This window comes from Micropterus salmoides, unplaced genomic scaffold (assembly GCF_014851395.1).
Source record: "Micropterus salmoides isolate LMB-PRFRI ecotype aquatic unplaced genomic scaffold, ASM1485139v1 Ms_hic_scaffold_11, whole genome shotgun sequence".
Taxonomy (NCBI): Eukaryota; Metazoa; Chordata; class Actinopteri; order Centrarchiformes; family Centrarchidae; genus Micropterus; species Micropterus salmoides.
Window position 1 is genome coordinate 34,540,966 of NW_024040152.1, and position 26,803 is coordinate 34,567,768.

The 26,803-nt window shown below is 42.6% G+C and overlaps 1 protein-coding gene across 1 annotated transcript in view; it reads left to right on the forward strand.

The window, feature by feature from the left end:
• nek11 (NIMA-related kinase 11) overlaps positions 1-26,803 on the forward strand; it is a 116,816-nt gene that overhangs the window by 19,730 nt on the left and 70,283 nt on the right. The window contains 4 exon segments of the mRNA XM_038712357.1: positions 4,645-4,810; positions 12,848-12,966; positions 13,112-13,176; positions 18,209-18,335. Coding sequence (XP_038568285.1) covers positions 4,645-4,810; positions 12,848-12,966; positions 13,112-13,176; positions 18,209-18,335 — 477 coding nt within the window.

The window sequence follows — 26,803 nt, forward strand, 5'->3', positions numbered from 1 at the left end:
TTCTCGCCTGCCTGCTAAACTCTGTCGGCGGAGAGAGACGAGGGAGAAGAGAAGCTCGGGGCCTTTTCAAGCAGCCGTGTGTGAACTTGTGGTGAACCGACCAATCACAGCCTGGATGGGGCGGGACATTTAAAAGTGTTGACAGATGGGGGTGTCATTTACGCTGGGGACGCTGGGGACAGGTCAGAATCAGAATGTTTCCATCAACGCTTTTGAAAGCTTTTGTTAAAAATGTTCTGAAAAACAGCAACAAGAAATGTTGAATAACAAATGAAAGAATGCACCAAAAGAAAACATGCGATGCAACTGAAATATAGAAGAAACAAATGTCCAACAGCTGATTACTGAATTATATTCCATTGTGTACCTTTAGTTTCCCTTCATATAAATAAAGACATTTCCTCCATAAATTGGTGCAGAAAATTTGTCCAGAATGTAAGAAATTAAGTGGTTAATGCGCAAAGTTTCATCTTGTGGTTGAGGATAGTGGGGGGGGGGGGGGCAGTTGCTAAATATAGGTATATACACATCTTTTTTTTACTTAAAAAGAACGAAGCATCGATGCTTTTCAATAATGGGATTATTTGATTTTCTCTCTAAATCTTTTCAGCCCTAGTAAAGAGCGTGCCAAACCAACCCTAACCCCATGTTGACCAATCAGAAGCCTGAAAAAAAGCTATTTCCAGTTCTGCTCCTCTACATTTCTACGTCCACGTTGGTCTCAGTGTGGAGCTGAAACGAAGCTGGAGGTTCCACGCTGACTGACGTCTGTAAAACAGAAGCAGACAAACTCACAGCTTTATGACTCTGATGGAAAGAACACGTCTGAATGTTTGTCTTTGCGTATGAACACAGAGTTTTGTGCGTCAGGCCCCGGGGCCCTGCTGTTCTTGATCGCAGCCTGTGCTTCAGTCGTACCTGCGTCAGGTGGAGTTAACGAGGTCGCCGAGGCCTCGCGGCTGCTCGGTGACTGACAATCTGCTCACAGAACTTACTGTCAGCATCACTGAACACAAGAGAAACGCCACAAACAGACCTGCAGCTGTGACAGAGAGGATTTATTAATGCAGCGACTGAATGTTCACCTGAAATAAGCAGCTCGTCCTCACCAGAGATTCTCTGAATTGTAATGCTTTACACTACTTTTGAGTTACTCTCACTGCTTTTTAATCATTATTCAGATAGTAAGCTGGTCCTGCATTGGTGGGTTCTAGTGATGTGCAGATCAGTTATATCTGCAGATCGGGTGGGTCTTTGTTATTAAAATGTGGGTGAAATAAGATGAATCGTCTCCCATTAAGAAAGACGTGTGCATTTATGCACAAGGTGCAGCAGCATAACTTCATTGATTATTTAACTCTCCGACAGGATGCACTGACAGCAGCCTCTTTGATAAGGAAAAGAAATCACATGTGCGCAGGATCTATGATCCATTTTATCAATATTTTAAAGACCCTCCAGAATTTCACAAATGATGTTTTCAGGCGAGCTCCCGTCTATCAGTCTCAACCATCGATTTCCAGCAACAGGAAATAACTTCTCTTTTAGTCACAGTTTTTTTCAGGTTGTTTCGTGGTGTTGGCGAATTAAAATGAGTTTATAACTGGTAGAATACTACAAAACTTTTGTTAGCAATGCGTTAAATTAACTGCGTTACAACATAAAGCAATCCATTACTGTAACTGTGTGACTTTTTTTAAACATTTAACACGTTTCTCTGAACACTGGTCAGTTTAATCCATGTCTCAGCATCGGGTGGTGATGGTCAATTCCCCATCCACCATGTGTCCCTGAGCAGGACCCTTAATGTTGCTCCAGAGGCGTGCGACCTCTGACATGTATAGTAATTGTAAGTTGCTTTGCCTGCTCGTGTGTGTTGCCCTGTTGATTACCTGATGTGTGCACGCTCTCTGTCCGGCCGTCATCATTTGTCGAGTGTCCTGAACCCCTCTGAGTGTTACTCTGGGATTTTTGGAATAACCTGCCAGTTGTGGATTTGTGCTTTTTGGACTCAGCCTTGTTTTGTATTTTATCTGCACCTGAGTTACCGTGAGTCCAGTAAATATTGCATCCTGGTCTTTGGTGTTTTGCCGTCACTCTGACGATCCTGACAGATGTGGTATTAAGAGCGACAAAGTGAGCGAGGTGGTTCAGGTGGATAGAAACAACCAAACTCAGGACTTTCACACAGGAGATTATACAAACAACAAAGCAGAGCTTACAACGTTTGCTGCTAATGTTAATGAATTGTTTAGCTGCTAAACTGAACCAGGTTTGCCAATAGCTTTAAAATATAATTTTCTTGTACAGTCCTCAATGCTCTCTAAACCGTATCGTCCTTTCTGTAAATTCAGGAGACTATAGGTGGAAGCACAAAGTGAGCAGTGGATGTGCTTGAGACAGAAAGGAAGATTTGATTCATTAAACGCAGTGAACAGGTTATATTTCAGCAGGACTCTGGTCCTCAGTTTGCCTTCAGAGCAGAAAGTGAAGGGGAAAGGAGTTCTGTGCTAATAAACCAGAGCCTCCATTTCACCTGCTGACCTGCTCACCAATTTAACAAGAGCAGAAGAGACGGGCCGCTCGGCGAGGAGCAGCTGATTAACTCCCTCAGGAGCAGGTTGTGGCGGCGGGGGGTCCAGTCTGTGAGGACTCTGTGTCAGCAGGTTTGCACGTGGAAACTTAAACATGTTCCTCACATCCGATGTGTGAAATGTAGTCCTGCAGACATGTGTAGCGCCCACAGATCAGGTTTACATCACGTTCTGTGCTGAAACAAACACCTCCCAAATATCCGGGTCGGGCCGTAACACACTGATGGAGTGATGGCAGTGACGGCTGGTCGTTCACCCCTTTGATGGATGGATTGTCCTGAAATTGATTAATTGGCTTTTCCTGCAGCGCCCCCGTCAGCTGTACTTTGTGTTTATGTAGTTCATTGAGCAGTTTCACACAAAACTACTTTAATGTTTTACACCAAACTGCCAAACTCTCTTGACTTAAATGATCTTTAAAACATCACGTGTGTGCAGACAGGTGACACAATAAAGGAAAAAGCTGAATAAATGTTTGTCATGTTTGTGGTTTTCAGTTTTATTTTTTATTTTTAAAGGGTTTTTTCTTTTTCCGAATCTGCGTTTTCATTCTGTGTTTGTGATCTTGCCTCGGTTCTGTAAAGTAATGGTTGTGTTCTCAGTTTTACCTTGTTAAATCCATCCTCATGTTGCTGCACGCTTTACTTCCTGTTTTACGTTGATATCTTTCTCTGTGTTCTTCATTGAGCTTTATTTCCTGTCTTTGTCTCCCTTATTACCCTGATGTGTTTCACCTGTTCACTCCCAAAGTTCCAGAAGAATCAATAAATGACTAAATAAATAAATGTGTAAATATATGTAAGAAAGAATCAATGAATGACTAAATAAATAAATGTGTAAAATATATGTAAGATAGAATCAATGAATAAAATAATAAATAAATAAATGTGGAAATATATGTAAGAAAGAATCAATGAATGACTAAATAAATAAATGTGTAAAATATATGTAAGAAAGAATCAATGAATAAAACAATAAATGTGTAAATATTTGTAAGATAGAATCAATGAATAAAAGAATAAAAAAATAAATGTGGAAATATATGTAAGAAACAATGAATAAAATAATAAATAAATGTGGAAATATATGTAAAAGAATCAATTAATAAAATAGATAAATGTGGAAATATATGTAAGAAAGAATCAATGATTAAAACAATAAATAAATGTGGAAGTATATGTAAGAAAGAATCAATGAATAAAACAATAAATAAATGTGGAAATATATGTAAGAAAGAATCAATGATTAAAACAATAAATAAATGTGGAAATATATGTAAAAGAATCAATTAATAAAATAGATAAATGTGGAAATATATGTAAGAAAGAATCAATGATTAAAACAATAAATAAATGTGGAAGTATATGTAAGAAAGAATCAATGAATAAAACAATAAATAAATGTGGAAATATATGTAAAAGAATCAATTAATAAAATAGATAAATGTGGAAATATATGTAAGAAAGAATCAATGATTAAAACAATAAATAAATGTGGAAGTATATGTAAGAAAGAATCAATGATTAAAACAATAAATAAATGTGGAAGTATATGTAAGAAAGAATCAATGAATAAAACAATAAATAAATGTGGAAATATATGTAAGAAAGAATCAATAAATGACTAAATAAATAAATGTGGAAATATTTGTAAGATAGAATCAATGAATAAAATAATAAATAAATAAATGTGGAAATATATGTAAGAAAGAATAAATGAATAAAACAATAAATAAATGTGGAAATATATGTAAGATAGAATCAATGAATAAAAGAATTAAATAATAAATAAATGTGGAAATATATGTAAGAAAGAATTAATAAAACAATAAATAAATGTGTAAATATTTGTAAGATAGAATCAATGAATCAATGAATAAAATAAATAAATGTGGAAATATATGTAAGAAAGAATCAATGAATAAAACAATAAATAAATGTGTAAATATATGTAAGAAAGAATCAATGAATAAAACAATAAATAAATGTGGAAATATGGAAAAAAACACACCGCCACCTATTTGACCTCTGACCTCTGTTGACTCCTCCAGGAAGGTGTTGAAGCAGATTCCTCTCGGCGACCTCCGACCTGACGAGACGGTCCGAGCCACGCAGGAAGCCCATCTGCTGTCTCAGCTGCACCACCCGGCCATCCTCACCTTCTACCACAGCTTCCTGGAGAGAGACGCCTTCTGCATCGTCACAGAGTTCTGCCAGGTAACGCCGAGGACCTGAGGATCCCCTGGTCTGAGAAGGACTTCAGGTTTTCTCTCTGATGTCCCCGGCTGCTCTGCCTGATGGACAGACAGCTTTACTTTTTGCTGAAGTTAGTTATCAGCTAACTAGCTGCTGCTAGTAGCTCAGCTAGCTGTGCAACCACTGGTCAGATTAGTAGTGTTGTAGTCAAGACCGCCCAAACTGAGACCAGGTCAAGACTAAGACTTTTAGGGGCTGAGACCAAGTCGAGACCAAGACCGAGGTAGGGCGAGACCGAGTCAAGACCAAGACCAGTTCCCCACATTAGGTCACACACAATAAAATGTGGAACGAGATCACAGGTGCTTCTCAAACTGATCTGAAAGATCCACATTCCCATAAAAACACCCACATACAAACACTAAGAGCTGAAATCAACGTAAACATCTTTATTCAACACTCCTTTTCCATGTTTACCATCGCGGGGAGGGGGGGCAGTCGTTACGGTACGCAGGATAAGCGGTGGACGATGGATGGATGGATTCATCTGAAACAAAAAGTCTTAGATCCAATCAAAGTTAGGATGTTAACTAATAAATCAGACAATGCAAAAGCAGTTTATTGATATTCCCACAGTTATGGACTTATGGAATAAAATCCTGAGTCCTCAATGTCCGAGACCGAGACCGAGACAAGATCGAGTACATATGCGGTCGAGTCCGAGACGAGACCAAGACCAGTCTCGAGTACTAAAACACTACAAATTAGCTCAGTCTGTCCGTACTGGGAGCTCGGAGCATCGGGGGAGTGTTTTTGTTTACCATAGACTGTATGAAGGTGTTTACACCTTTACTCAAACACTGCAGGGAAGGATGGCGTGGTGCAGCGCCCGATTGGGAACCAGCCCCAGGGTGTCAAGAGCCAACCGCACCCGGCAAGAAAACCACCTCGGTAAAGTTAGTGTATCCCCAGTGGTCAAACTGGCCTCTGTCGGTCTCGGAGGCTGTGTTCGGTCCTGGTCCAGCTGCCGTGTTCACTCACTGAGAGCTGGAACCAATCCGCACAGAGTCTGCATGACGAGGTGGGGGCGTAACCACATTCTCTACAGACAACGGGCCCCATGACAAAAAAATCTAATTGGACCCCCTCTGCACAGCATTACTTCTCTAGGACTTAACTGTCCCATCAAAAGCTTTGCATAACTCTAATTAAAGGCTTGCAAGTGTCGGGCTTCTTGTAGTTCAATACTAGTACTAGCTCAATATGTACTGCTGGTGATTTGTACGTGCAAGTCTGCACACAGGATGCAGTTCACTATTTGCTTCTCAAATAAATTGCCCTTCATGATGGGAATGATAAAGTCTGTAGCTATAGATGTCATTAACGGCCATAATTCAGTCTAAATGAACGTATCAAACTGGATTATTTTAATATAGTCTGTAACTTACATGCAGGCTGAGGTAAGCTGCTGTCCAGCATCCAGGACAGACAGGAAGGTGTGTTTTTATTTTAGGATCATTACGTGAGAAAATAATTTGTGTTTGAATTTCTGTCATTAAGAAATATTTCATTTTCTTTTCTTGTTCTGGTAAAAAGAGCCAGAGAGCCAGAGAAATCCCCACAGACTCCCTGGCATTAACACCATGCTGCTCCCCTTCTTCACTGGGACAGGGAGGCTGCAGTTATGGGCAGGCTGGGCTGCTGCTGACTCATCTGTTGTTAGTCTGCAAAAAGGGGCGGAGACAATGATTTAATATGAATATCTTGCTAAGCACTCACAGACTAAAGGCTGCACACCTGGGTAATAATAATAATACATTTTATTTGTAATGCACTTTACATTTAAGACAAACCTCAAAGTTCTACAGGTGAGATCATAAAAGCAAGGTAAAAACATCAGTGTGCGTTACAACAATCCAGTCTGGGTTACAGATTGACATCCTTTCCTTTATCTTTCCTCTCTTTACTTTTCAATATCTCACTGATGTGTGCGCTGAGGCAGGATCAAACCATTTCATTCGGTCAATATGGAGGTTTACTTTTTGGTCAATGGGGATTTTGAACTTTTACTGCCAAAAACAAGTAAAAACAAAGAGATCATTCATTTTATTATTATGTTTGAAATATATTTATACTCAGTGATGATGGTTTATATCAGGGATGGGCAACTGGCGGCCCTTGTGCTCATTCAGTGCGGCCCGCAATCAATTTCAAAATATTAATCCATTTTTAGTTTCGCAGGCGATGGAAGCAAGAGGGCCATTTGACCACATTTGAACCGGATTCCAATTGTAATTATAATTTCCAACGACAGAGGGCGCTCCCTCGTAACGCAAGAGGCCCTTAACCAAGCACATGGTCTCTTCTTGGTGTCACCAGGCCTCTTCCGAAGCACGACGAAGAGAGAAATGAGCGTCCAAAAAAGAAAACGGGACCAAGAGAACCGTGTCTTCCAGGCAAGATGGATTATCTTTTTATAGGATTCAAAGTGTGTGCCTGGAAACAAAATCAGCCATGAAGGATTTCAACTTGAGTCGGCACTACAACACCATGCACAAAGACAAATATGAGTATAGATAAGTACGCCGGAGCTGCCAGAGCCGCTATCGTCGCTGACCTCAAAAGAAAAATACATCGACAGCAGAGCCTTTTTACCAAAGCTATGACTTCACAGGAGTCCTCTCTTGCGGCATCTTATGCTGTGTGTTGAGCTTGCTAAAGCAAAGAAGCCATTGTCAGACGGTGAAACAGTGAAGCGATGTGCAGTAGAGATGGCTAAAGCTTTTGGAGATGATAACATGGCTAAAAACTTTGAAACAGTCTCTCTGTCCCGTCGCACAGTCACATGAAGAATTTTTGACATTCAAAATCATGTCAAAGGAAAGCTAAAAAAAAGTCGTGCATGACTGTAAATACTTCCTTAGCATTGGATGAAAGTACAGATGTGATGGATGTAAGCCAGCTCCTTATTTACACGAGAGCCATTGACAATTAATTTGAAGTGCACGAGGAGTTACTGAAGTTGGTGTCTTTGCATGACACTACCAAAGGCAAAGATATTTTCAACACCGTTGAAAGTGTTGTAAGTGAGCATGGGGGCTTTGACAAGCTTTCTGCTGTTGTTACCGATGGCGCACCATCAGTGCAAGGAAGATGCACTGGATTTGCCGGGCTCCTCAGACAGAGCGGCATCGACTGCCAAATACTGCACTGCATCATACATCAGGTGGGTAAAATATTGCTAGCTAACTATATGTTTATGAATGTGAGTATTCTTTGTAAGAATTATTTTCACAGGCTAAATCGCATTTCATTTTGATCTTACAGGAAGCCCTCTGTGTGAAGACAGTCAACTTCAGCCATGTCATGGATTTAGTTACCAAGGTTACAAATCTCATTCGAGGCGGGAACCGGTCTCTCAACCATCGGAAGTTTGTTACATTTTTGGATGAAGTGAGCGCCGCTTATAGGGATTTACAGATGCACACTGAGATCAGATGGATGAGCCATTGGAAGTGCTTGGAGAGGTTTTTTGCGCTGTGCGCTGAAATCCCAGTTTTCTTGGAGGGCAGCCTTTGTATGCAGTTGCAGGGAAGAGGCCAAACTGTGTCGGATCGCTATGCACACATGAACGCATTTCAGCTTTTCTTCCGACCATCCAAATTTGGCACACTTTCCCGCTTGTGCAGACATGCAAAAAGATGTCCCTGAATGCAAGAAGTCATGTACAGAGCCGGCATTGCAACACTGCAGCAGCCGTTTAAGGACCGCTTTCAAGATTTCTACGCCATGCAGCCACGAATTGCGTTATTCACTGACCCCATCTCTGCTGCTGTCAGCCACCAATCCCCTGAGTAGCAGTTTGAACTGTGCGAACTACAGTCAGATCCCTTCTTTGAAGCAAAGCGCAGTGAGAGGGGAATTTCATTTTGGAGATTTCTACCGGAGTCCCGCTTTCCACTCCTAAGGGATTTTGCACTGTCAATGGCCTGCATGTTTGGAAGCACTTACATCTGTGAGAGCAGCTTCTCAACAATGAAGCACATCAAGTCAAAAGAGAGAAACAGACTGACAGATGAAACGCTGTTCCAGCTCATGGAGATTGGATGCACAAACATTGAAATTGACATACAGTCTATTGTACGCCAGCAGGAGAGGCCACAAGTATCTCATTAAGACAGAACTTTATTCAGAGTGTCAAAGCTTTTTGAGATAAATGTATGCTTATTTACAACATGTCATGGAATGGGAAGAAAGAAAGTGCACTATACTATAAATGCACTACCACCAACTTGCACTGAAATAATTGTATATCAGTCCACAATATAGATATTTCTGAGCTAATCGGTGACTCTGAAACCACCTTGAAATTACCATCAAGAAAAATTCTTGCCAAGCCCTGTGTTAAACTACTGTTTTATCTCGAGATGATGAGATAATGACCCCGTTATTGCAAGAAAACAACAGTCGTTATCTTGAGATCATGAGATAATGATCCTGTTACAACGAGAAAACAACGGTCGTTATCTTGACAAGACGAAAAATTAGACCGTTATCTCGAGATCACAATATAATGATCCCGTTTTCGCGAGAAAACAACAGTCGAGATCACAATATAATGATCCCGTTATTGCGAGAAAACAGTCGTTATCTCGAGATCACAAGATAATGATCCTGTTACCAAGATAATGATCCCGTTACAACTCTATTGTATATATCTATTGCATATTTATATGTTGGGCTGTGGCTCAGGAGTTAGAGCGGGTTGGTCGTTAATCGGAAGGTCGGCGGTTCAATCCCTGGCTCCCCCTGATTGTGTGTCAAAGTGTCCTTGGGCAAGATACTGAACCGAAACTGAATCTTGAGATCACGAGATAATGATCCCGTTACCAAGATAATGTTCCCATTACCGCGAGAAAACAACAGTCATTATCTCGGGATGACGATAAAATTATCCCTTTACCGAGATACTGATCCCGTTATTGCGAGAAAACAACAGTCGTTATCTCCAGATGACAAGAAAATGATCCCGTTCCCGCGAGAAAACAACAGTCGTTATCTCAAGATGATGAGAAAATTATTCCGTCGCCGCGAGAAAACAACAGTCGTTATCTCGAGATCACGAGATAATGATCCCGTTACCGAGATAATGATTCCGTTACCGCAAGAGAAACAACAGTCGTTATCTCGAGATCACAAGATAATGATCCCGTTACTGAGATAATGATCCCGTTACCACGAGAAAACAACAGTCGTTATCTCGAGATCACGCGATAATGATCCTGTTATTGCGAGAAAACAAGTCATTATCTTGAGATGATGAGAAAATTATCCTGTTACCGCAAGATAAAAAACAACAGTCGTTATCTCAAGATCACAAGATAATGATCCCGTTACCGAGATACTGATCCCGTTATTGAGAGAAAACAACAGTCATTATCTCGGGATGACGATAAAATTATCCCTTTACCGAGATACTGATCCCGTTATTGCGAGAAAACAACAGTCGTTATCTCCAGATGACGAGAAAATGATCCCGTTCCCGCGAGAAAACAACAGTCGTTATCTCGAGATCACAAGATAATGATCCCGTTACTGAGATAATGATCCCGTTACCACGAGAAAACAACAGTCGTTATCTCGAGATCACGTGATAATGATCCCGTTACTGAGATAATGATCCCGTTACCACGAGAAAACAACAGTTGTTATCTCGACATCGCGAGATAATGATCCCGTTACCAAGATAATGATCCCCTTATCTCGAGATCATGAGATGATGATCTGGTTATCACGGGAAAAAATTATCCCGTTATCACAGGCAAAAGGGGTAAAATAAAGATATGAATCGATGGTTGCTTAGGGCTTCCGTAGCAAACACATCAGAAGGCCAATAGCACTGCGTTTTCTGTTTCATGGAAATTTTCTGCTTAAAATAATCCCTATGAGAATAATCTGATTACGTCTATTTTTTTCTGTACTGCAACAGAATACAGGTTGTTGTTTTTTTTTATTCTGATTACGTAATGCCGTTACATGTAATCCATTACTCCCCAACCCACAAGGTCAGTGGTTCAATCCCCGGCTCTGACACTGAACCCCAAATTTCTCCTGGTGGCTGTAAACATGTATGAATAAGTTAATTTCTGTTTCTGGTGAGCAGCTGGCACCTTCGCCTCTGCTCATCAGTGTATCTGGATGTGAATCTGCTTCATGGGGTGAATGTGATTTATTGTAAAGTGCTTTGAGTGGTTGGAAATTTCAACAAGAGAGCTGGAACGCACCCATCCGCTCGTCCATCTCACGCTGCATTTTACCCTCACTGGTGAGCAAAACCCAGAGAAACCACCTTTGCACTTTTTACATGCAGACTGCAAATGGTGACTGCATAGTTTGCAAATTCCAATGTTAAAGTCTTGAGACCAAAACCGGGAGCCTCGAAAACAAAACCAGGAGTCTCGAAAACAAAACTGGGAGATAAAAGAGGCTAAAAAGCTCCGAGCTGAAACTAAACCCTGTAGACAGACATGTTCTCTGCTCCGTGCTGCTTCTTTTTCTCCAAACATCTGTCATTTCTTTTATGAGTCTGTGAGCTGAAAGAATGAAGCAATAATATGAAATTGAATATCTCCCTCCCCTCCCCCTCCGTCTTCCTCTCTGTTTCCATCTTTTCATTATCTTTCTCTTTTCATCTCTGTTGTCTTGATTACAGAAGGTACTGTCTCCACACTCAGCCCTCTCCACTCCACTAATGAATCTCACGCTGCCTTCATCATCTCCTACAACACGTCACTCGGCGGTGACCCCCCCGTTATTATCTGCTCTGCTCCAACATCGCCTGAAGCTTTCATTCCTCCTCTCTCTCTCAGAGAACTACTGACACATTTCTCCGCTGGTATTTTACACCAGTAGAACCACAAACACAGGCAGGAAGCTGCAGCAGGTCTGAGGATTCATTCGCCACCAAAAACCAACGATACAGTTTGATTTTAGCCGAGACTCTGATAAAAACAGTTCACACACATGAACACAGTGGAATTCAGAGGCTGTCCAATCAAAGAGCCCATGCACTCAGAGACCCTCAGAGCTATTGTTTCTAGTCAGATCATTACCCACAATCCCCTGCAGAGCTGTGGAGGACTCAGGGGGTTTAACTGCAGCCTATCAGAGAAAAAAGAAAAAGCAGAATAGATATTCCAGCAGTGAAAACCCACACAAACAAACAAACAAAGTATGAGTAGAAGAGTAAAACAGAAGATGCATGCTTCTGTTTATTTGTGTTGGAGATTTTAAATGTTGTATGTTGGTCTGTTACACCTGAACTCACCTCAGACGCTCCACCGTCCCGCCGTTACTGCAGACACCTGAACTCACCTCAGACGCTCCACCGTCCCGCCGTTACTGCAGACACCCGAACTCACCGCAGACGCTCCACAGTCCCGCCGTTACTGCAGACGCCCGAACTCACCGCAGACGCTCCACCGTCCCGCCGTTACTGCAGACGCCCGAACTCACCGCAGACGCTCCACCGTCCCGCCGTTACTGCAGACGCCTGAACTCACCGCAGACGCTCCACCGTCCCGCCGTTACTGCAGACGCCTGAACTCCCCGCAGACGCTCCACCGTCCCGCCGTTACTGCAGACGCCTGAACTCCCCGCAGACGCTCCACCGTCCCGCCGTTACTGCAGACACCTGAACTCACCGCAGACGCTCCACCGTCCCGCCGTTACTGCAGACGCCTGAACTCACCGCAGACGCTCCACCGTCCCGCCGTTACTGCAGACGCCTGAACTCACCGCAGACGCTCCACCGTCCCGCCGTTACTGCAGACGCCTGAACTCACCGCAGACGCTCCACCGTCCCGCCGTTACTGCAGACGCCTGAACTCACCGCAGACGCTCCACCGTCCCGCCGTTACTGCAGACACCTGAACTCACCGCAGACGCTCCACCGTCCCGCCGTTACTGCAGACACCTGAACTCACCGCAGACGCTCCACCGTCCCGAGGTCATTACAGGAACCTGAACTCACCACATTTCCACGTCTCTCTCTGTCAGGATCGGGATCTGGACTGTAAACTGGAGGAGGTGAGACGAGCTGGGCGGAGCCTCTCTGAGCTGCAGGTCATCGATTGGCTCATCCAGCTGCTGCTCGGCCTTCACTACATGCATGAAAGGTAGGGACACGGTCGCCATGGGAACAAAGGTCAAGCAGTCAATAGGAGGAATGGAGTCAAACAGCTGCACTGATCACATGATCGATCACTCAAACAACAATTAAGTGAATCAATCAGTAAACGTTTTGACTGCTGCTCTCTGCAGGCGGATCCTCCACCGGGACCTGAAGGCCAAGAACGTCTTCCTGAAACGAAACCTCGTTAAAATCGGTGAGTTTCCTCCTCTAAGGCTGCTGCTGCAAAGGCTCATGGGACTTCCTCTGTGTTTGTTTGCCGAACATACGTGTGTGTGTGTGTGTGTGTGTGTGTGTTGGGTTTGTTACGGACCCCCTCGTGCTGCTTTCAAAGACTCCCTCTCGCTGACAACAAAACAATCTGAAAACAGGATCATAAATAGAAACGTGGCTCCAGTTAATAACGAGTCCGCTCTGAACCGGCAGCCAGATATTTCTGGAGTGTGAACTCAGCAGATTGCTGCTGCTGGCTGCAGTTTTGGATCCAAACTCTGACGGAAGTTTGTAGTTTACTCACCAGAGAGGCTGCGGACTAAACATAGAGACACAGAGGAACATGCTGCTGGACGTTCGTGGCCTCTGAGCTCGCAGCACCAAAACTGTGTTCAATTTTAGTTTTCATTTAAAGGTACAGTGGGAAATATTCAGGAGCATTTATAGACCGAAATGCAACATAATATCCATAACTGTGTTTTCAGTGGTGTATAAAGACCATCCATCCATCGTCAACAGCTTATCCTACCTACAGGGTCGCCGGGGGGGCTGGAGCCAATCCCAGCAGGTCCCTGTACAGGTCGCCAGTCCATCGCAGGGCGGTGTATAAAGACCTTCTTTTAATTTACCATAGAATGAGACATTTGTATCTACAGACACCGCGGGGCCGAGAAGGGTCCAGCTGCAGCCCGCAGACAAACGTGACGGAAAGTGAACTTCCATGTATGGTTGGTCCCAGAAGCCACCGCGCACAAAACGTGATGACGTACAATTTAGAAAAACGACTGACTATTGTAGTGTTTGATAGGTGATAATAATAAAGCAATGGGCCTTTCTCAATCTGTGTTCTTGTGAAACGTCCAAGTTCTGTCCCAATACACAACTTTGCATTTTGGCAAGAACGGTTAAAATTCCCGGAAGTGTTCTTGACACGCCCATTTTACCCAGGATGCATCTGTTGGTAACTTGTGTGAACTTGTCGGCACAGATGTCCCAGCGAGGGGCTGAGAGAAGCTGAGAGAGGCCGACAACAGAATGTTTTTTACTATTTCATCACTAAATCAGCTGTTTAGATGTCGAATATCAGCAGTTTTAGTGAAAATGATGGCGAATCAAAAATGTGCTCAAACGTTCGTACCGCTGTTATTCTGTCATTACTATTCTGAGTACTTTTGTGAGGTTTTAACTTAAATCAAGAGACAAGTTGATGATGTCCAGAAAAATCTGGTCTTGTGAAACTAAAAAAAACAAACAGAAATAGTACAAAAGGGGACGTCTTTGCTTTATTATTATTATTATTATTAATATATTGGACATTACATTGTTAGTGTACAGCAGAGTTGTGGTCACAGTATTTGCAGGAGGCCTCTGTGCTTGGGGGTATTGCGCAATACCAGGAAGAACGCACCGTCTCAAACCGTCAGCGGCGTTCTGCGTGCTCCTGACATTGCACGTTTATTCTTCCAAGAACGACTAGCAAGAACGCTCTCCCCAAGAACACAAGTCCGTTCTTTGCATGTTGTTGTTGTTGTTGTATATTTTATTTGTTCCAAAGAATATTCTGTAACGTTACATCACGAGCCAGATGTTTCTTGATTGAGGTTATAACTTTAGACTGTAATGATAGAATAACAGCCGTACGAACATTAACGGTATCGTTCAGCTGCTGCTGGACTCGTCCGCTGTGTTGGCTGCAGAGGTCTGTGTGACTCGCTGACCGGATCTCGCTGGCTAACTATTCCTGACAGTATGTTCCTCTTAGCCTGACCACCGCAGGGTGTGTGTCACGATCCTGTCCTGACGTTGTCTGTGTTTGGATTTTGGTTTCTCTTTTTCTGGGTTTTGGGTTCTTGATTCTGAGGTTTGGGTTTTGTATCGACTGTTTAGTTCTGTCATCCGTTGAGTTTAGTTCGCTGTGTGTTTACTTGTCGATCAGTTCGGCATCTGTTTATTATTTATCTGGTTATTATCGGTCAGCTAGTGTTTAGTGGTGTGTTGGTGTTTTCTTTATTTCTGTTCTGTTCCTTGTTGAGTGTTGTCCTGAATGCTGCTTCGTCCTGTCTCTGTTCCCCGGTCTCTGTTGGTCCATGTTTTCTGTTTCCGAGTTTTGTTTCTTGTCTCCTCAACTCCGAAAAAGTTCAAGCACATTTTTGTTCCACCATCACTTTTTGTAAAACTGTCAATATTCGATATCTACACATTTGATTTCTCGCCTCAAAACTTCTCAGAAGTGGATTTAGCTAGAACCGCCAGGGTTCGTATCTATAACCGCTATGAAAATGCAGTGATCTTGTGATTATTTCTGCTACATGTTGCTCCAACACACTTTGGCAAACATTCAGCATGTTGGCTGTACATTTCCCATAAACACCATCCCCACATTTCAGGCATTTACAGAATGTTTATTCTGTTCTTTTCATTATGCCTCTATGGCATCCACTTGCCGCTGTTGGATAGTTATATGCCTAGTTATATTCTAAACACAGCTTGAATTTAAACGCAGCGTACAATTTAGAAAAAAATGACTGATGATTGTAGTGTTTGATTGGTGATAATAATAATAGCCTCATAACGTAGGCTAGTTTACACTGTTCTTCTTGTTTTTTTGGACAAAAGTATTTATTCAAAAGAAAAAATTATCATCAATTCTTAGTAGATTTTTACCAAACGGAAAAATGTATAATATGATCAGTTTTACACATAGTGCTGGAAAACTGTATATCTTCTGCAGGTCAAAAAGTGCACGAGGGAGCCGCACGCCCTCTTGAAGGGACCTGAAAACACAGGGAAAAACTAGACTAGACTACTGCAGCATTAGTTCTGATGATCATGTAGCAACACAAAAGCTATGAGCAGCGGCTTTTATGCATGTTTACTTCATGCAAGTGGATCAGCTGTCAGATAATGACCCGTCAGATGCAGAGTCAACCCAGGACACATCGCTCAGCCCCCCCATCAGACTCTCCTTCATTCACTGTGATGAGCAAGTTTAATGCCTGTAGTGGGAAAGGCGTTGCCAATAGCAACAGAGAATGCTTATGTAAACGAACAGCGTGAAAATGACTGTATTCTCTATGGGGGTAAATTTTACCTTCTGGCGCTTATAGTTATAAATGCCCAATTTTTAAAAAATCTGGCTTTATCACAATAGGGGGCGCTACATAACACACTTTTAGGTAGAGTCAGAGACTGGGGGACTTGAATATTATATTGAAACAAATTTACATACAATCTAAAAACAATCGCGTGTAAATTTGACCCGTTGGCGAGTTCTAGTGTTAAACTGATATATAAGATATCATAGATGTCTGCGTGTGTTTATCTGCTCTGATGTTAATCCAACACATCTTTGTAGCAGCGGCCATGTTGATTCCACATTCTGACTTCAGAGCACTTGAACACACACTGAAGTGGGAAGAACAACTTCACAAATGGGACCATCAGAGGAGCGCCTGAATGCACCGTGGGCCACTAAAGCTTACACACTGAACCTTTTAAGTTTGTTTGTACTAAATCATTTCCACTCTGTGAGCTCACGACAAAAAGATACTCGCTGGGTTTCTGTCAGGATCGTGAAGTGTAGCAGCAGGAAAAGCCCAAAGTTTGGGCCCAAAAGCAAGAGACTGCAGCAAAAGCCCTGATGAAGTTTGTAATATTTATTCTAACTATTAACAAAATATCCAGTAGGGTTGCACGATATTGAGAAAATGTGATATTGATCATGAATATACTGTGATGGTTCCTGATACGCTTCCCCTTCGACTCATCTTCTTACTTTTCTTTCTCTCCTCTGACTCTCTTCGCTTTTCATTTCTCTCTCGCTGCCTTCACCCGCGCTGCAGAAGCATGCACACGCGTCACGCTGTACGCTCCAGTGGACCCGTGCGCTCACACTTGCATGTGACAGATCAGCCGGCCAATGAAACCTGATCAAACATGATGATTCAATAAAATAAAACATAAACTTTCCTTGAATGTGATGCTTGTATGATATTTCTATGTTGTCGTGACGTGTTTTTCTTGTTATTACCACTTAGTAGTGAAAGAAAAAGATGAGGTTTCGGTGCTTTGAACTCAGCAGGAGGCTGAAGCACTACAGTAACAGCTCTCTGATTTTAAATTCCAGTGTCTCATGTGAGAACAAAAGAAGCCTGCGAGTTATTTATTCAGTCTGATACTTTTGTTCAGAAGTGCTGCAGGAAATATTACCGTCCCACATGTTTCAGTAAAATAATCAATAAAAAGCTTAGAGTGGTGGCGATGGTGCAGCGGATAAGACTGTGATATGAGACTGACTGATTGATTGAATTGATTTAAAATAATTAAGCAATTACTTAAATACCTGATCACTAGTAAAGAATTGTAAAATCTTCAGTCATCAAGCCATACCTAGGGCGGCCTGAAGGCCTTCAGGTGGTCCCCAAAACGAGTGCTTATGAATAATAATATTATATAATATAATAATAATATTTATTCCTAACTTTATTAACCGAGAGTAGACACGCTGTAACGTGACACTTTTAATAAACAAAGATGTACCCAGATCTTTTAACTTTATTAAAAGTACTAATAACAGGTAGAAATACTCAAGTAAAAATCATGCATCCCAAATACTTGGGATACTACTCACAAGTACAAAAGTATTACCATCCAAATACTCTTGAAGTACTAAGATGTACTCATTACATCAGAATGGCCCATTTCAGAATAATATAGATAATATTATTGAATTTATAATTAGTGGTGCATTAATTAAATGTTGCTGCCTGTGGATCAGTGAAGTCTGATCTTAACCGATAGTAACGCATCACAATTTGTTTGTTGGTACTACTTTGAATTATTAATCTGAATCTGCAAAGTAACTAAAGCTTCAGATACGTGTAGTGCAGTAAAAAGTAAAGTATTTCCCTCTGAGATGCAGTAGAAGTAGACAGACTGAAACACAGGTGACCTGCTTCCTGCCTGCAGAGGATCAAACCTGCACATTTAATGACCTTTCCTCATGCTGCTGTCAGGTGATTTTGGCGTTTCCTGCCTGCTGATGGGGTCATGTGACCTGGCCACCACCTTCACAGGGACGCCGTACTACATGAGCCCAGAGGTGCTGAACCACCAGGGATACGACTCCAAGTCCGACATCTGGTGAGCTCAGCTTTTGTAGAACGAGTACAGCTTTTGTTTTCCTCTGATGAGAATGGCCTGGAGCTGGAGGGCGAACAGGTGCATCATGGGAAGGATGGCTGGACTCCTGCAGGTGAAGAGCAGGAATTCATTTAGCTTTTGTTGCTGCAGGAAGGAAAGCAAGTACCAGCTGGCAGTCGTGTGCAGTTTATCTCCTGAAAGTGTTAACGTCTCCGAATCTGTCTGCAGGCGTGTTGCTCATTTACTCCCGAGGTCGAGGCCGCGGCTGCAGACGTTCGTTCTTGTTAAACATGCAGAAACAGCTGACGTGAAGGATGAGACAAACCTGCTCAGGAGAGAGAAAGTCGAAAAGATTTACACTCAGTATATCTGATCGTTTCTGGTTTAAAACTCATAACCGCCAGATGTTGAAAAGGTGTAAATTAATTTCTCACGTTCTAAGATGAAAACTAAATCTTTACTCCTCCCACAGTGTAACAACGTCAGCGAGATTTCTGTGACCTCGCCAGGGTTTCTTCTCTGTCACAACAGCGGCTAAAGTTACTCTAAAGCCGTAAAAAACTAATTGAAGCGACAGCGATTTAATCAGTGGTGGGACGCAACTCAGGCCTCGTCCACGTGTGCACAGGAAATCCTGTGAACATGAATATGTAAAAACACGCTATCAAGGGCTGTCAAGTGGCGCTGCAATCTTTCCTGCTCGCCTCAGAGTCCTGGAGGCGTACAGGTCCAGAAGAGAAGGAAGACTGCAGCCAATCAGCTTCTCCGCAGAGCGAATGATGCGCTGCAGCCTACCCTTGTCCCTGGCGGTGTGGCGGTGGCGTACCAGTACTGATGCAGTGGATAAGCTACATGCCTTTGGTGTGAGAGACCCGGGTTCAGTTCCCCACTGTGACATGTCCACCATTGTGTCCCTGAGCGAGACACTTAACCCTCGTTGCTCCAGAGGCGTGCGACCTCTGACATGTATAACAACAGCATCTGTATTTAATACGTTTGACAGGAAGTTACAGAGATGGCTGCTGTTATCGATGGAGAAGGAGACACAGCCGTGATGAAAGAAGACAAAGAGAAATTAACAATATTAAATAATATTATTCTGTATCCAATATATAGAAATACAATTATTTTATTTTATTTGATGAACTATATGAATTGAATTTAATAACCCACCAGCTGTTCACAGCGCGCCGATCGTAGCAGCGACACAACCCGTTGTAGAGGAAATGGGGCGTTGGGGCGTACAGGCAGCGCCAGGAGGTCGAGGAGCGACCGGGCACGCTGCGGGCGGTCGGTGGTCGTTCCCTCTGGCTGGATGAAGCGCGATCTGCTGGCATTTCCTGGCGTCTGGGTCATTCCAGCATACTGTAGCTGTTTCTGCTGGGGTTTCCCAAAGCAGTTTTTCAGGGGTGCTGTGCCAGGTACTTAGTGCAGTCTCAGACAGGACGGGCAGGTACAGACGATTTCCACTGAATGAAACCAACCAAGGTTTTAATGCAGCGGCTGCTTTCCCTCCAGACTCTCATGGCGGAAACCATTAAAACACGTAAAACCCTCATAAATACTGCCGCCTCCACTGTGTTTGCACCTGTTGTCATCTACGCAATATTTCTTAGTTGATCACCCGTAACAGGTACTACAATTACACGTGCAATATTTTAGAATACACACACACATTAGTCCTCTTTATTCTGGGTGTTAAATCTGACCACAAGTGTTTTACAGACAAACCAAACAGACCTCAGTGTCCTCGACTCGTCTGACAGGTGAAAAACTTTCCCAGCAAAGGATCCAATCGAACCGAGCCGAGAGGTCAAAGGTCACTTTAATCAAGTTTCCTGATGAAGGAAGAGTCCACCTTTGTTAACACACCTTGTTAACACACTGAGTGCTGACAGCAGTCAGAGGTCAGCTGTTGTAATTAGTGAAAAACAGATCAGAGAGGAGGATGAGGAGGAGGTAATTACCAGCAGAAAGTGATGAAGGTTTCATCATACTTTCAGTAATCTCTGACATTTTCCTTCTTCAACGTGTGGGTGTTTTGATCATGTCGTCCAATCGCAACACGTTCTCAGTCCCGACTCTTCACATTAGCATTTAGCATCGTTTTTGTACGCGTAGGGCTCCGTGGTCAAGTTAGCAAGATTAATGTGCAACGTCCGGTTAGACTTTCAAAATAAAACTAGTGGTTAATGTTGTGAAACATTGCAGTTTGGTTGGGTTTAGGAAAAGGTCAAGGTTTGGCGATGGAGCAGTGGATACATGCCCTTGATGCGGGAGACCCAAGTTCAAATCCCACTACGATGTGTCCCTGAGCAAGACACTAAACCCCTAGTAGCTCCAGAGCCGTGCGACATCTGGTGGATTTCCAATTATAGCAGATTTAAATTGACTTACTATATATACACACACACTATTAGGGCTGAACGATTTTGGAAAATAATCTAATTGCGATTTTGTTTTACCAATGTTTCTATTTCATATGCGATTAATTTTTAAGCTCTCAGCGTGCAGTCTGACCAACACAATATTAGCTAGATTAAATATCCACTGTTCTTCCTTGCAGGTCAGGCCTGTGTTAGGAAGAAATCAGGTGATGCATGAATTATTATTATGAGCAATGGTAGAGAAGAAATATCAAATTTTAATAATATGAGAAAGATGATTTGAGTGAAGTCATGGCATTAAATAATGATATAGTATCATCAGGTCAGCCTACAAGGAAAACACAGTTCACCACAGTGTTATACAGGAAGAGCTCACTACAAAACCCACAGTTGAACCACCAAGTAATGCGTCCTTATCTCTGTTCAGATCTCCCAGGAGTCCATCTTTCTGTCTCCCAGTAAGCAAACAAATAAAACTCAGTTTGAGGTCCAATTCAAAAGTTGGCCAACGAAAATAAAAAATAAAAGTGACGCCTCTCGTGTTTAATGCATTGCATTGTTCCTGTCCGTCAAAGCGGCGGATGGCACCACGATTTCACCTACCACCAAGTTACCCGCGGGTGCCACTAAAGTTTCTGGACTTCAGCTGTCCTTCCCGTCTCCGTGTAGCGCCGTCTCAGGCGTCTCACAGTACGGATATTGCATTTTATTGGCCACATTTGCAGTCCTCACGCTTCCTTGCAGCAGATGAGCAGGGACCCTCTTTGTTTTGGTGTTTTGCAGAGTCAGTAGAGAAGGTCTCTTTAGGGTTCTAAGTTTTTATAACTTAACATCCTACCGTCTGCACGCTGTTAGTGTCTTCGACTGCTCCACAGGTGCATGTTCATTGATTGTTTTTGGTTCAGTGAACAAGCATAAAAACATTGTTGACAACCTTTACAATAAAGTTCTGTAAAGTTATTTGGATGTTTACAGAATTATCTTGGAAAAACAGTGTCCTGAAAATGGGATTTTTTACATGCATCACTCCTTCAGCAGCAGCAGCATCGGAACAAACTTTGAAATAGTCAGGATGTTGTTTGTCACTTTCATAATGTGTCTGTACTGAACGGTGCAGCCTGCAGGAGGCCCGAGCCACACTGTAGACTTATTACAGTATTTATTCTTTTCTTTATGCCAAATGATGTTGAACTCTGAGGTTTGTCTTCCGGCCCCGTTAGTACGACAGGGTTTGTAGATAGTAATTAGTGTGGATCAGTGATATCTAATAAACTGACAGACGCATGTTAAAGCATTATTAATGGAACAGAAACGTGTGCTTAATTAATACTTACTGAATGATAGATCCGGTTTTCGTTCATGCAGATAATTAGTAAAGAAACAGAAAGCAGAATCACAAACTCTTACTGAGGTGACGGATGCTGTGTTGGTTGTTAGTGAGCCAATAAACAGACGGAGGTAATTATGGAGGAGACGGCAGAAAGTGAAGCAGGTTGTTAATTAACTAAACAAAAACAGTGAAGGCAGAGAAAACCAGCAACTTAGTTAAGTTTTCCTTCTTTATTTTTTAAGCTTTAAGTGGATACAGCACATGCCTTTGGGCTTTCATTCCCGCTGTGACACATCCACCAATGTGTCTCTTAGCAAGACTCTTAACCCCTGGTCGTTCCAGAGGCGTGAGACAAAAATGCTCACTGGGACAATATGCCAAAATGTTTTTTAGCAACATCATCATGACAAAATGTCAGGTCTGTTCTCATAATCCTAAAAATCCACATGATATATGAAGTGAGTCTCCCTGAACAACTCTTACAGTCCAGAAGAGAGAAGAGATTCAAATAATGAGCTTATAAAAATATACACTCATCTGAGTCTCCTTCAGAGCAGCTACCTTAACGAGCAGCAGCGGGTGCTTGGTCAATTAATTTTGGCCCTGCGGTTTGCCCCTCAGGTTACAGTCATGTACAGCCTTAAAGGAACACCTGCAGACAAAACTCAGGGCTGAAAAATGGTACTTCCCTCTACATTTAAAATCATTTAATCTGTATTTTTTATTTATAGTTAATATTCTCCTTAAAAAGGTGTTAGAATTAGACATAACATAAGACAGCGGGGCGGCTGTGGCTTAGAGGTTCGATACTCTGGTCCAAACACATCGTGTCCTCAGGCAAGATACTGAACCACAAACTGCTCCTGAAGGCTCTGCCGTCGGTGTGAATGTGACATGTGGTGTACAAATGCTAAGTACAGTCCATTTACTATTTATAAAGACGCGTACCGTAAAACCTCAATTAATAGCCGAGTCCCAAACAGCCGCCTACCTCCTTTACTGGCCTGCTGTGGGAACACATTTAGACAAATAAACGCCTGGTCTGGTTTTTATAGGAGTTCTTTGTATAAAACCTCTTAAACCCCGCGGGGTCGCCGCTTTACCTGCTTCTAAGCTGCTTAGTACAAATATTAATGTTTAATGATCATTGTGTCCGTGTGGACATGCTGCACATCGTTAGATCGGTTCGATTCTCCATGATTCAATCAGTCAGTTCATTTAACGGAATTATGAATTATTGTCATTGCTCTTTTTTGAAGTATAAATAACGATTGCTATGAATTTTGCTATGAGTTTCCCCAGACCTCTACACTGTAATTTAAACACGGTAACACCAGTGAACAATGCAGAAGGTGGAGCGATTTGTGCTTTGCTTTGGTCCGGACTGAAATACTTCTAGACAGTTTTGTTTTGATACGTTTTATGTGAGATTTCCAGCAAATCTTGTCGTCTATAATCACTCCAAGGAATTTAATTTCATGTTGACACCTTCTGTTGCTTGAAGAAACATTGAACTTTGACTTCTTTCATTAAGATTATCATATTTGTTTTTGATTATCTGTGGAGAAGAATTTTTTCCAGCTAAATCTGGTCCAACGTTTGCAAAATATTTATTAAAGTTATTGACCACATCCTCCATGTTAGCAATGTTTTTTTTTCATTACCAATGAAAAACTGGGGATAATTAGACTCGTGCTCTTTCTTACTTATAATCCTGTTTAGTATATGGACCATGGACCCTTCAGCGATTCAGGATACCTGGTTGGGAGATTAAATATTTTTTGTCTATTTTGGCGGACTGGCCCGGGGATGGATGATCAGTCTGTCATGTCGTAGAAAGGCATCGTCGCCCCTTTCCCTTTCTCACCGTATCTGTGAAATCCTCGTGGATAAATATTTTGGATCCTTTCAGAGACTTGTTGCATTGTAATGTGGCAGATTTGTCCTTGTGCCTCATAAAATTCACCACAATTGGCCTTGTTCCCTGTACGGTGGGCCCTCTCCACTTCAATCCCTCGCTGTAGCTGTAATTTCTCTGCCGGTACTTTCTTAACATTCTCCTCCGTCCAGGTCTCTCCTGGTGCCGCCTCTATTCCCTCAAAAACGAGGTCGTTACGCCTGGATCGACCCTCCAAATGCTCTATTTTGTCAGTGACAGCAAGTAAACTGTCACAAACTTTAAAGATGTCTGACTGCATGGCGTCGCAGTTTAGCGACATCAGTTTTAATATCATCCACGTCTTTTTTGTGTAAATTGCAAGCTTGTTTTTATGTCCTGTAGATCCTTAGTTATTGCGTCCAGTCTGTTGTTTGTAGAGTCCATGATGATTTTAAGGATTTACATAGTCGAATCAGAATCGCCAGGTCCTGCCTACAGTCGAGTGATAGTCGAATCATGTGTGTTTTTGTGCGGGGCCATTGCGAGCCGAAGCTAAACTGATGCTTATTGTTGAGCTCTCTCTCTCTCTCCCCATTCACCGGTCTTGTGCAGAGTTTTTACCGTGCTGCACGGCGCGGTTCTTCGCGGGTCTATTTGAAGTAGCGGCTGTTTGAACAATTGTTCATCAACTGTGATAATTTATCCGAAAGTCCCGCAAGGTGCGGACAACTCGGCACAACACCAGTGAAGCTGCCAAAGCAACCACTGGTCGGCTGTGGCTCAGCAGGTAGAGCAGGTTGGTCGTTAATCGGAAGGTCAGCGGTTCAATCCCCGGCTTCAGGCTTCAGGCTGTGTGTTGGGCAAGATATTGAACCCGGAATTGCCCCTGGTGGCTGTTCAGCCAGTGTATGAATGGTGAATGCAGATGTCGTGTGAAAGCGCTTTGAGTTGTTGAAGAGACAAGAAAAGTATATACAACTCTATACAAGTACAGAGCATTTACTGCACACATCCACGCTACACCTACACATGAACTGATGACCCAGGGTTACAATTTGGATTTATTCACGCACTTTAAAAGTATTGAAAGTTTTTTTTCTTTTTAGTTTATTTACAGCATTATACATTGAAATTGAGAAAACTGGCAGTTCTGTGTAAAATCAGATGTCGAGCACCCCCATATTGCCAAAATGGTGTGATCCTTGTTTCGAAGCTTCGACTGTGAGATTGACAGTTTCGAAGCATCGAATCTGCATGAACACCATTCATAAGCTGAAACATGAAGCCTACTCACACACACAGCTTGGCTTACATGCATAGGGCAAGTTCTGCCATCCTACTGTAGGCCTATGTGTACAGCACTGCTGTTCATTGGGCTCGTTTGGGGCCAAATGTCTTTTTAGTTTAGTATTTAGTATGTATATATAAAAATAGTCTTTTATCAGATCTACCTATTGTTATACTTTCTATTTTTTCAGGTCAGTTATGAACAACAGGTAAAATCTAACTTCTTGAGTGAATTGGCTGGGGCCGAGGGGCCACTGCTGCAAACATTTGAGTGGCTCCTCCTTTAACGCATTATCTCACTCCAAACTTTTGATAAAACTTGATAAAACTAATTTTCAGTCCAGCTCACTAACCGTTTCCTTATCATCCAGTACATGTAGCTGTGCTGACACTGCTGAGCCCAGCCACGATAGTAAAGACGGTTCCTGAAAGCAGCAGGCGAGCTAACGATGTAGCACGCCGGCTAAATGCAGTAAATGTAACGTGATCATGTAACGAGCGTGGATTAGTTCAACCTGCAACTGATAAAAACATTACTGTAACGTTGCAGTGGGAGTTCAGCTGAGTTTCCAGCTCTGTCTGTCTATAGCTGCTGTCACTCTGCCTTTTTTCGGGAGGATTGTGCCGAAATGCGGCTCGATGCGCTGAATGGAAGGTACGGCGCCGGTGATGAGCTGCCTCTGAGACGGGAACGTTGAAGTAACAGAGCCTGAACATGTCTGAGTTTATTGTGGTATTTCTGTATGAAAGCGGTTGTGTTTCGGATTATGCTCGCTCATGAGTTCAAGTGCGTACGAGTACACGCCAGGTTGCAATCTTAGAACCGCACCGCTAGTGGCCGCTGGAAACTCCATAATGCCCCTTTAAACATAATTAGTTCCACGTTTAATAACTGTGAGAAGCCTGCTGCCATCTTAGACTAAAATCAAATGAACAGAACTACGAGAGTCTTCTGTTTTGTTTTTGATCAGACATCTTGTGAAAGGCCTGAACCCCCCCCCCCCCCCCCGCCATCTTCAATCTTCATGCTGTAACAGAGCAAAGAGGTTTAACTCCGAGATAAGAGTCAGAGCGCAGCTGAGAGGCTTCACTGCATTTTAATCAGACCTCAGATCAGCGGCTGCCTCCTCACTGCCCTCGTTCAAACCACACAGATCTGCGTCATCGCAGCGCTGTAGTTTGTTTTTATTAAACTGCTGTTGAGGTTGCTTAATAAGGATTTACTCGTTTATTAGTGTAAAAACACCTGGAACTGAGTCCAGAGGTGCTGCAGGAGTTCATTTTAGTATCAGACTGCAGCTAATGCAGATCGATGGACTGTGTCACGGTCCTGGGGTGATGGTCTGGACCTCCCCTGCTTCTGTTTCAGGGGTTGATTGTTTGCACCTGCTCTAATGTGTTTCACCTGTGTCTCGTTATCTCCGCCCTGCTTACCTCTTACCTGTGTGTTCTGTGGTGTCTCTGGATTATTCCTGGGGTTTCTTGCTGGATCTTCCGTGTGCGGTTTTACCATATCATTGTTGTTGTTGTTGTTGTTTTTTTGGACTGCCAACCTTCACCTCAGCTGTAATGTCACTGTTTATGC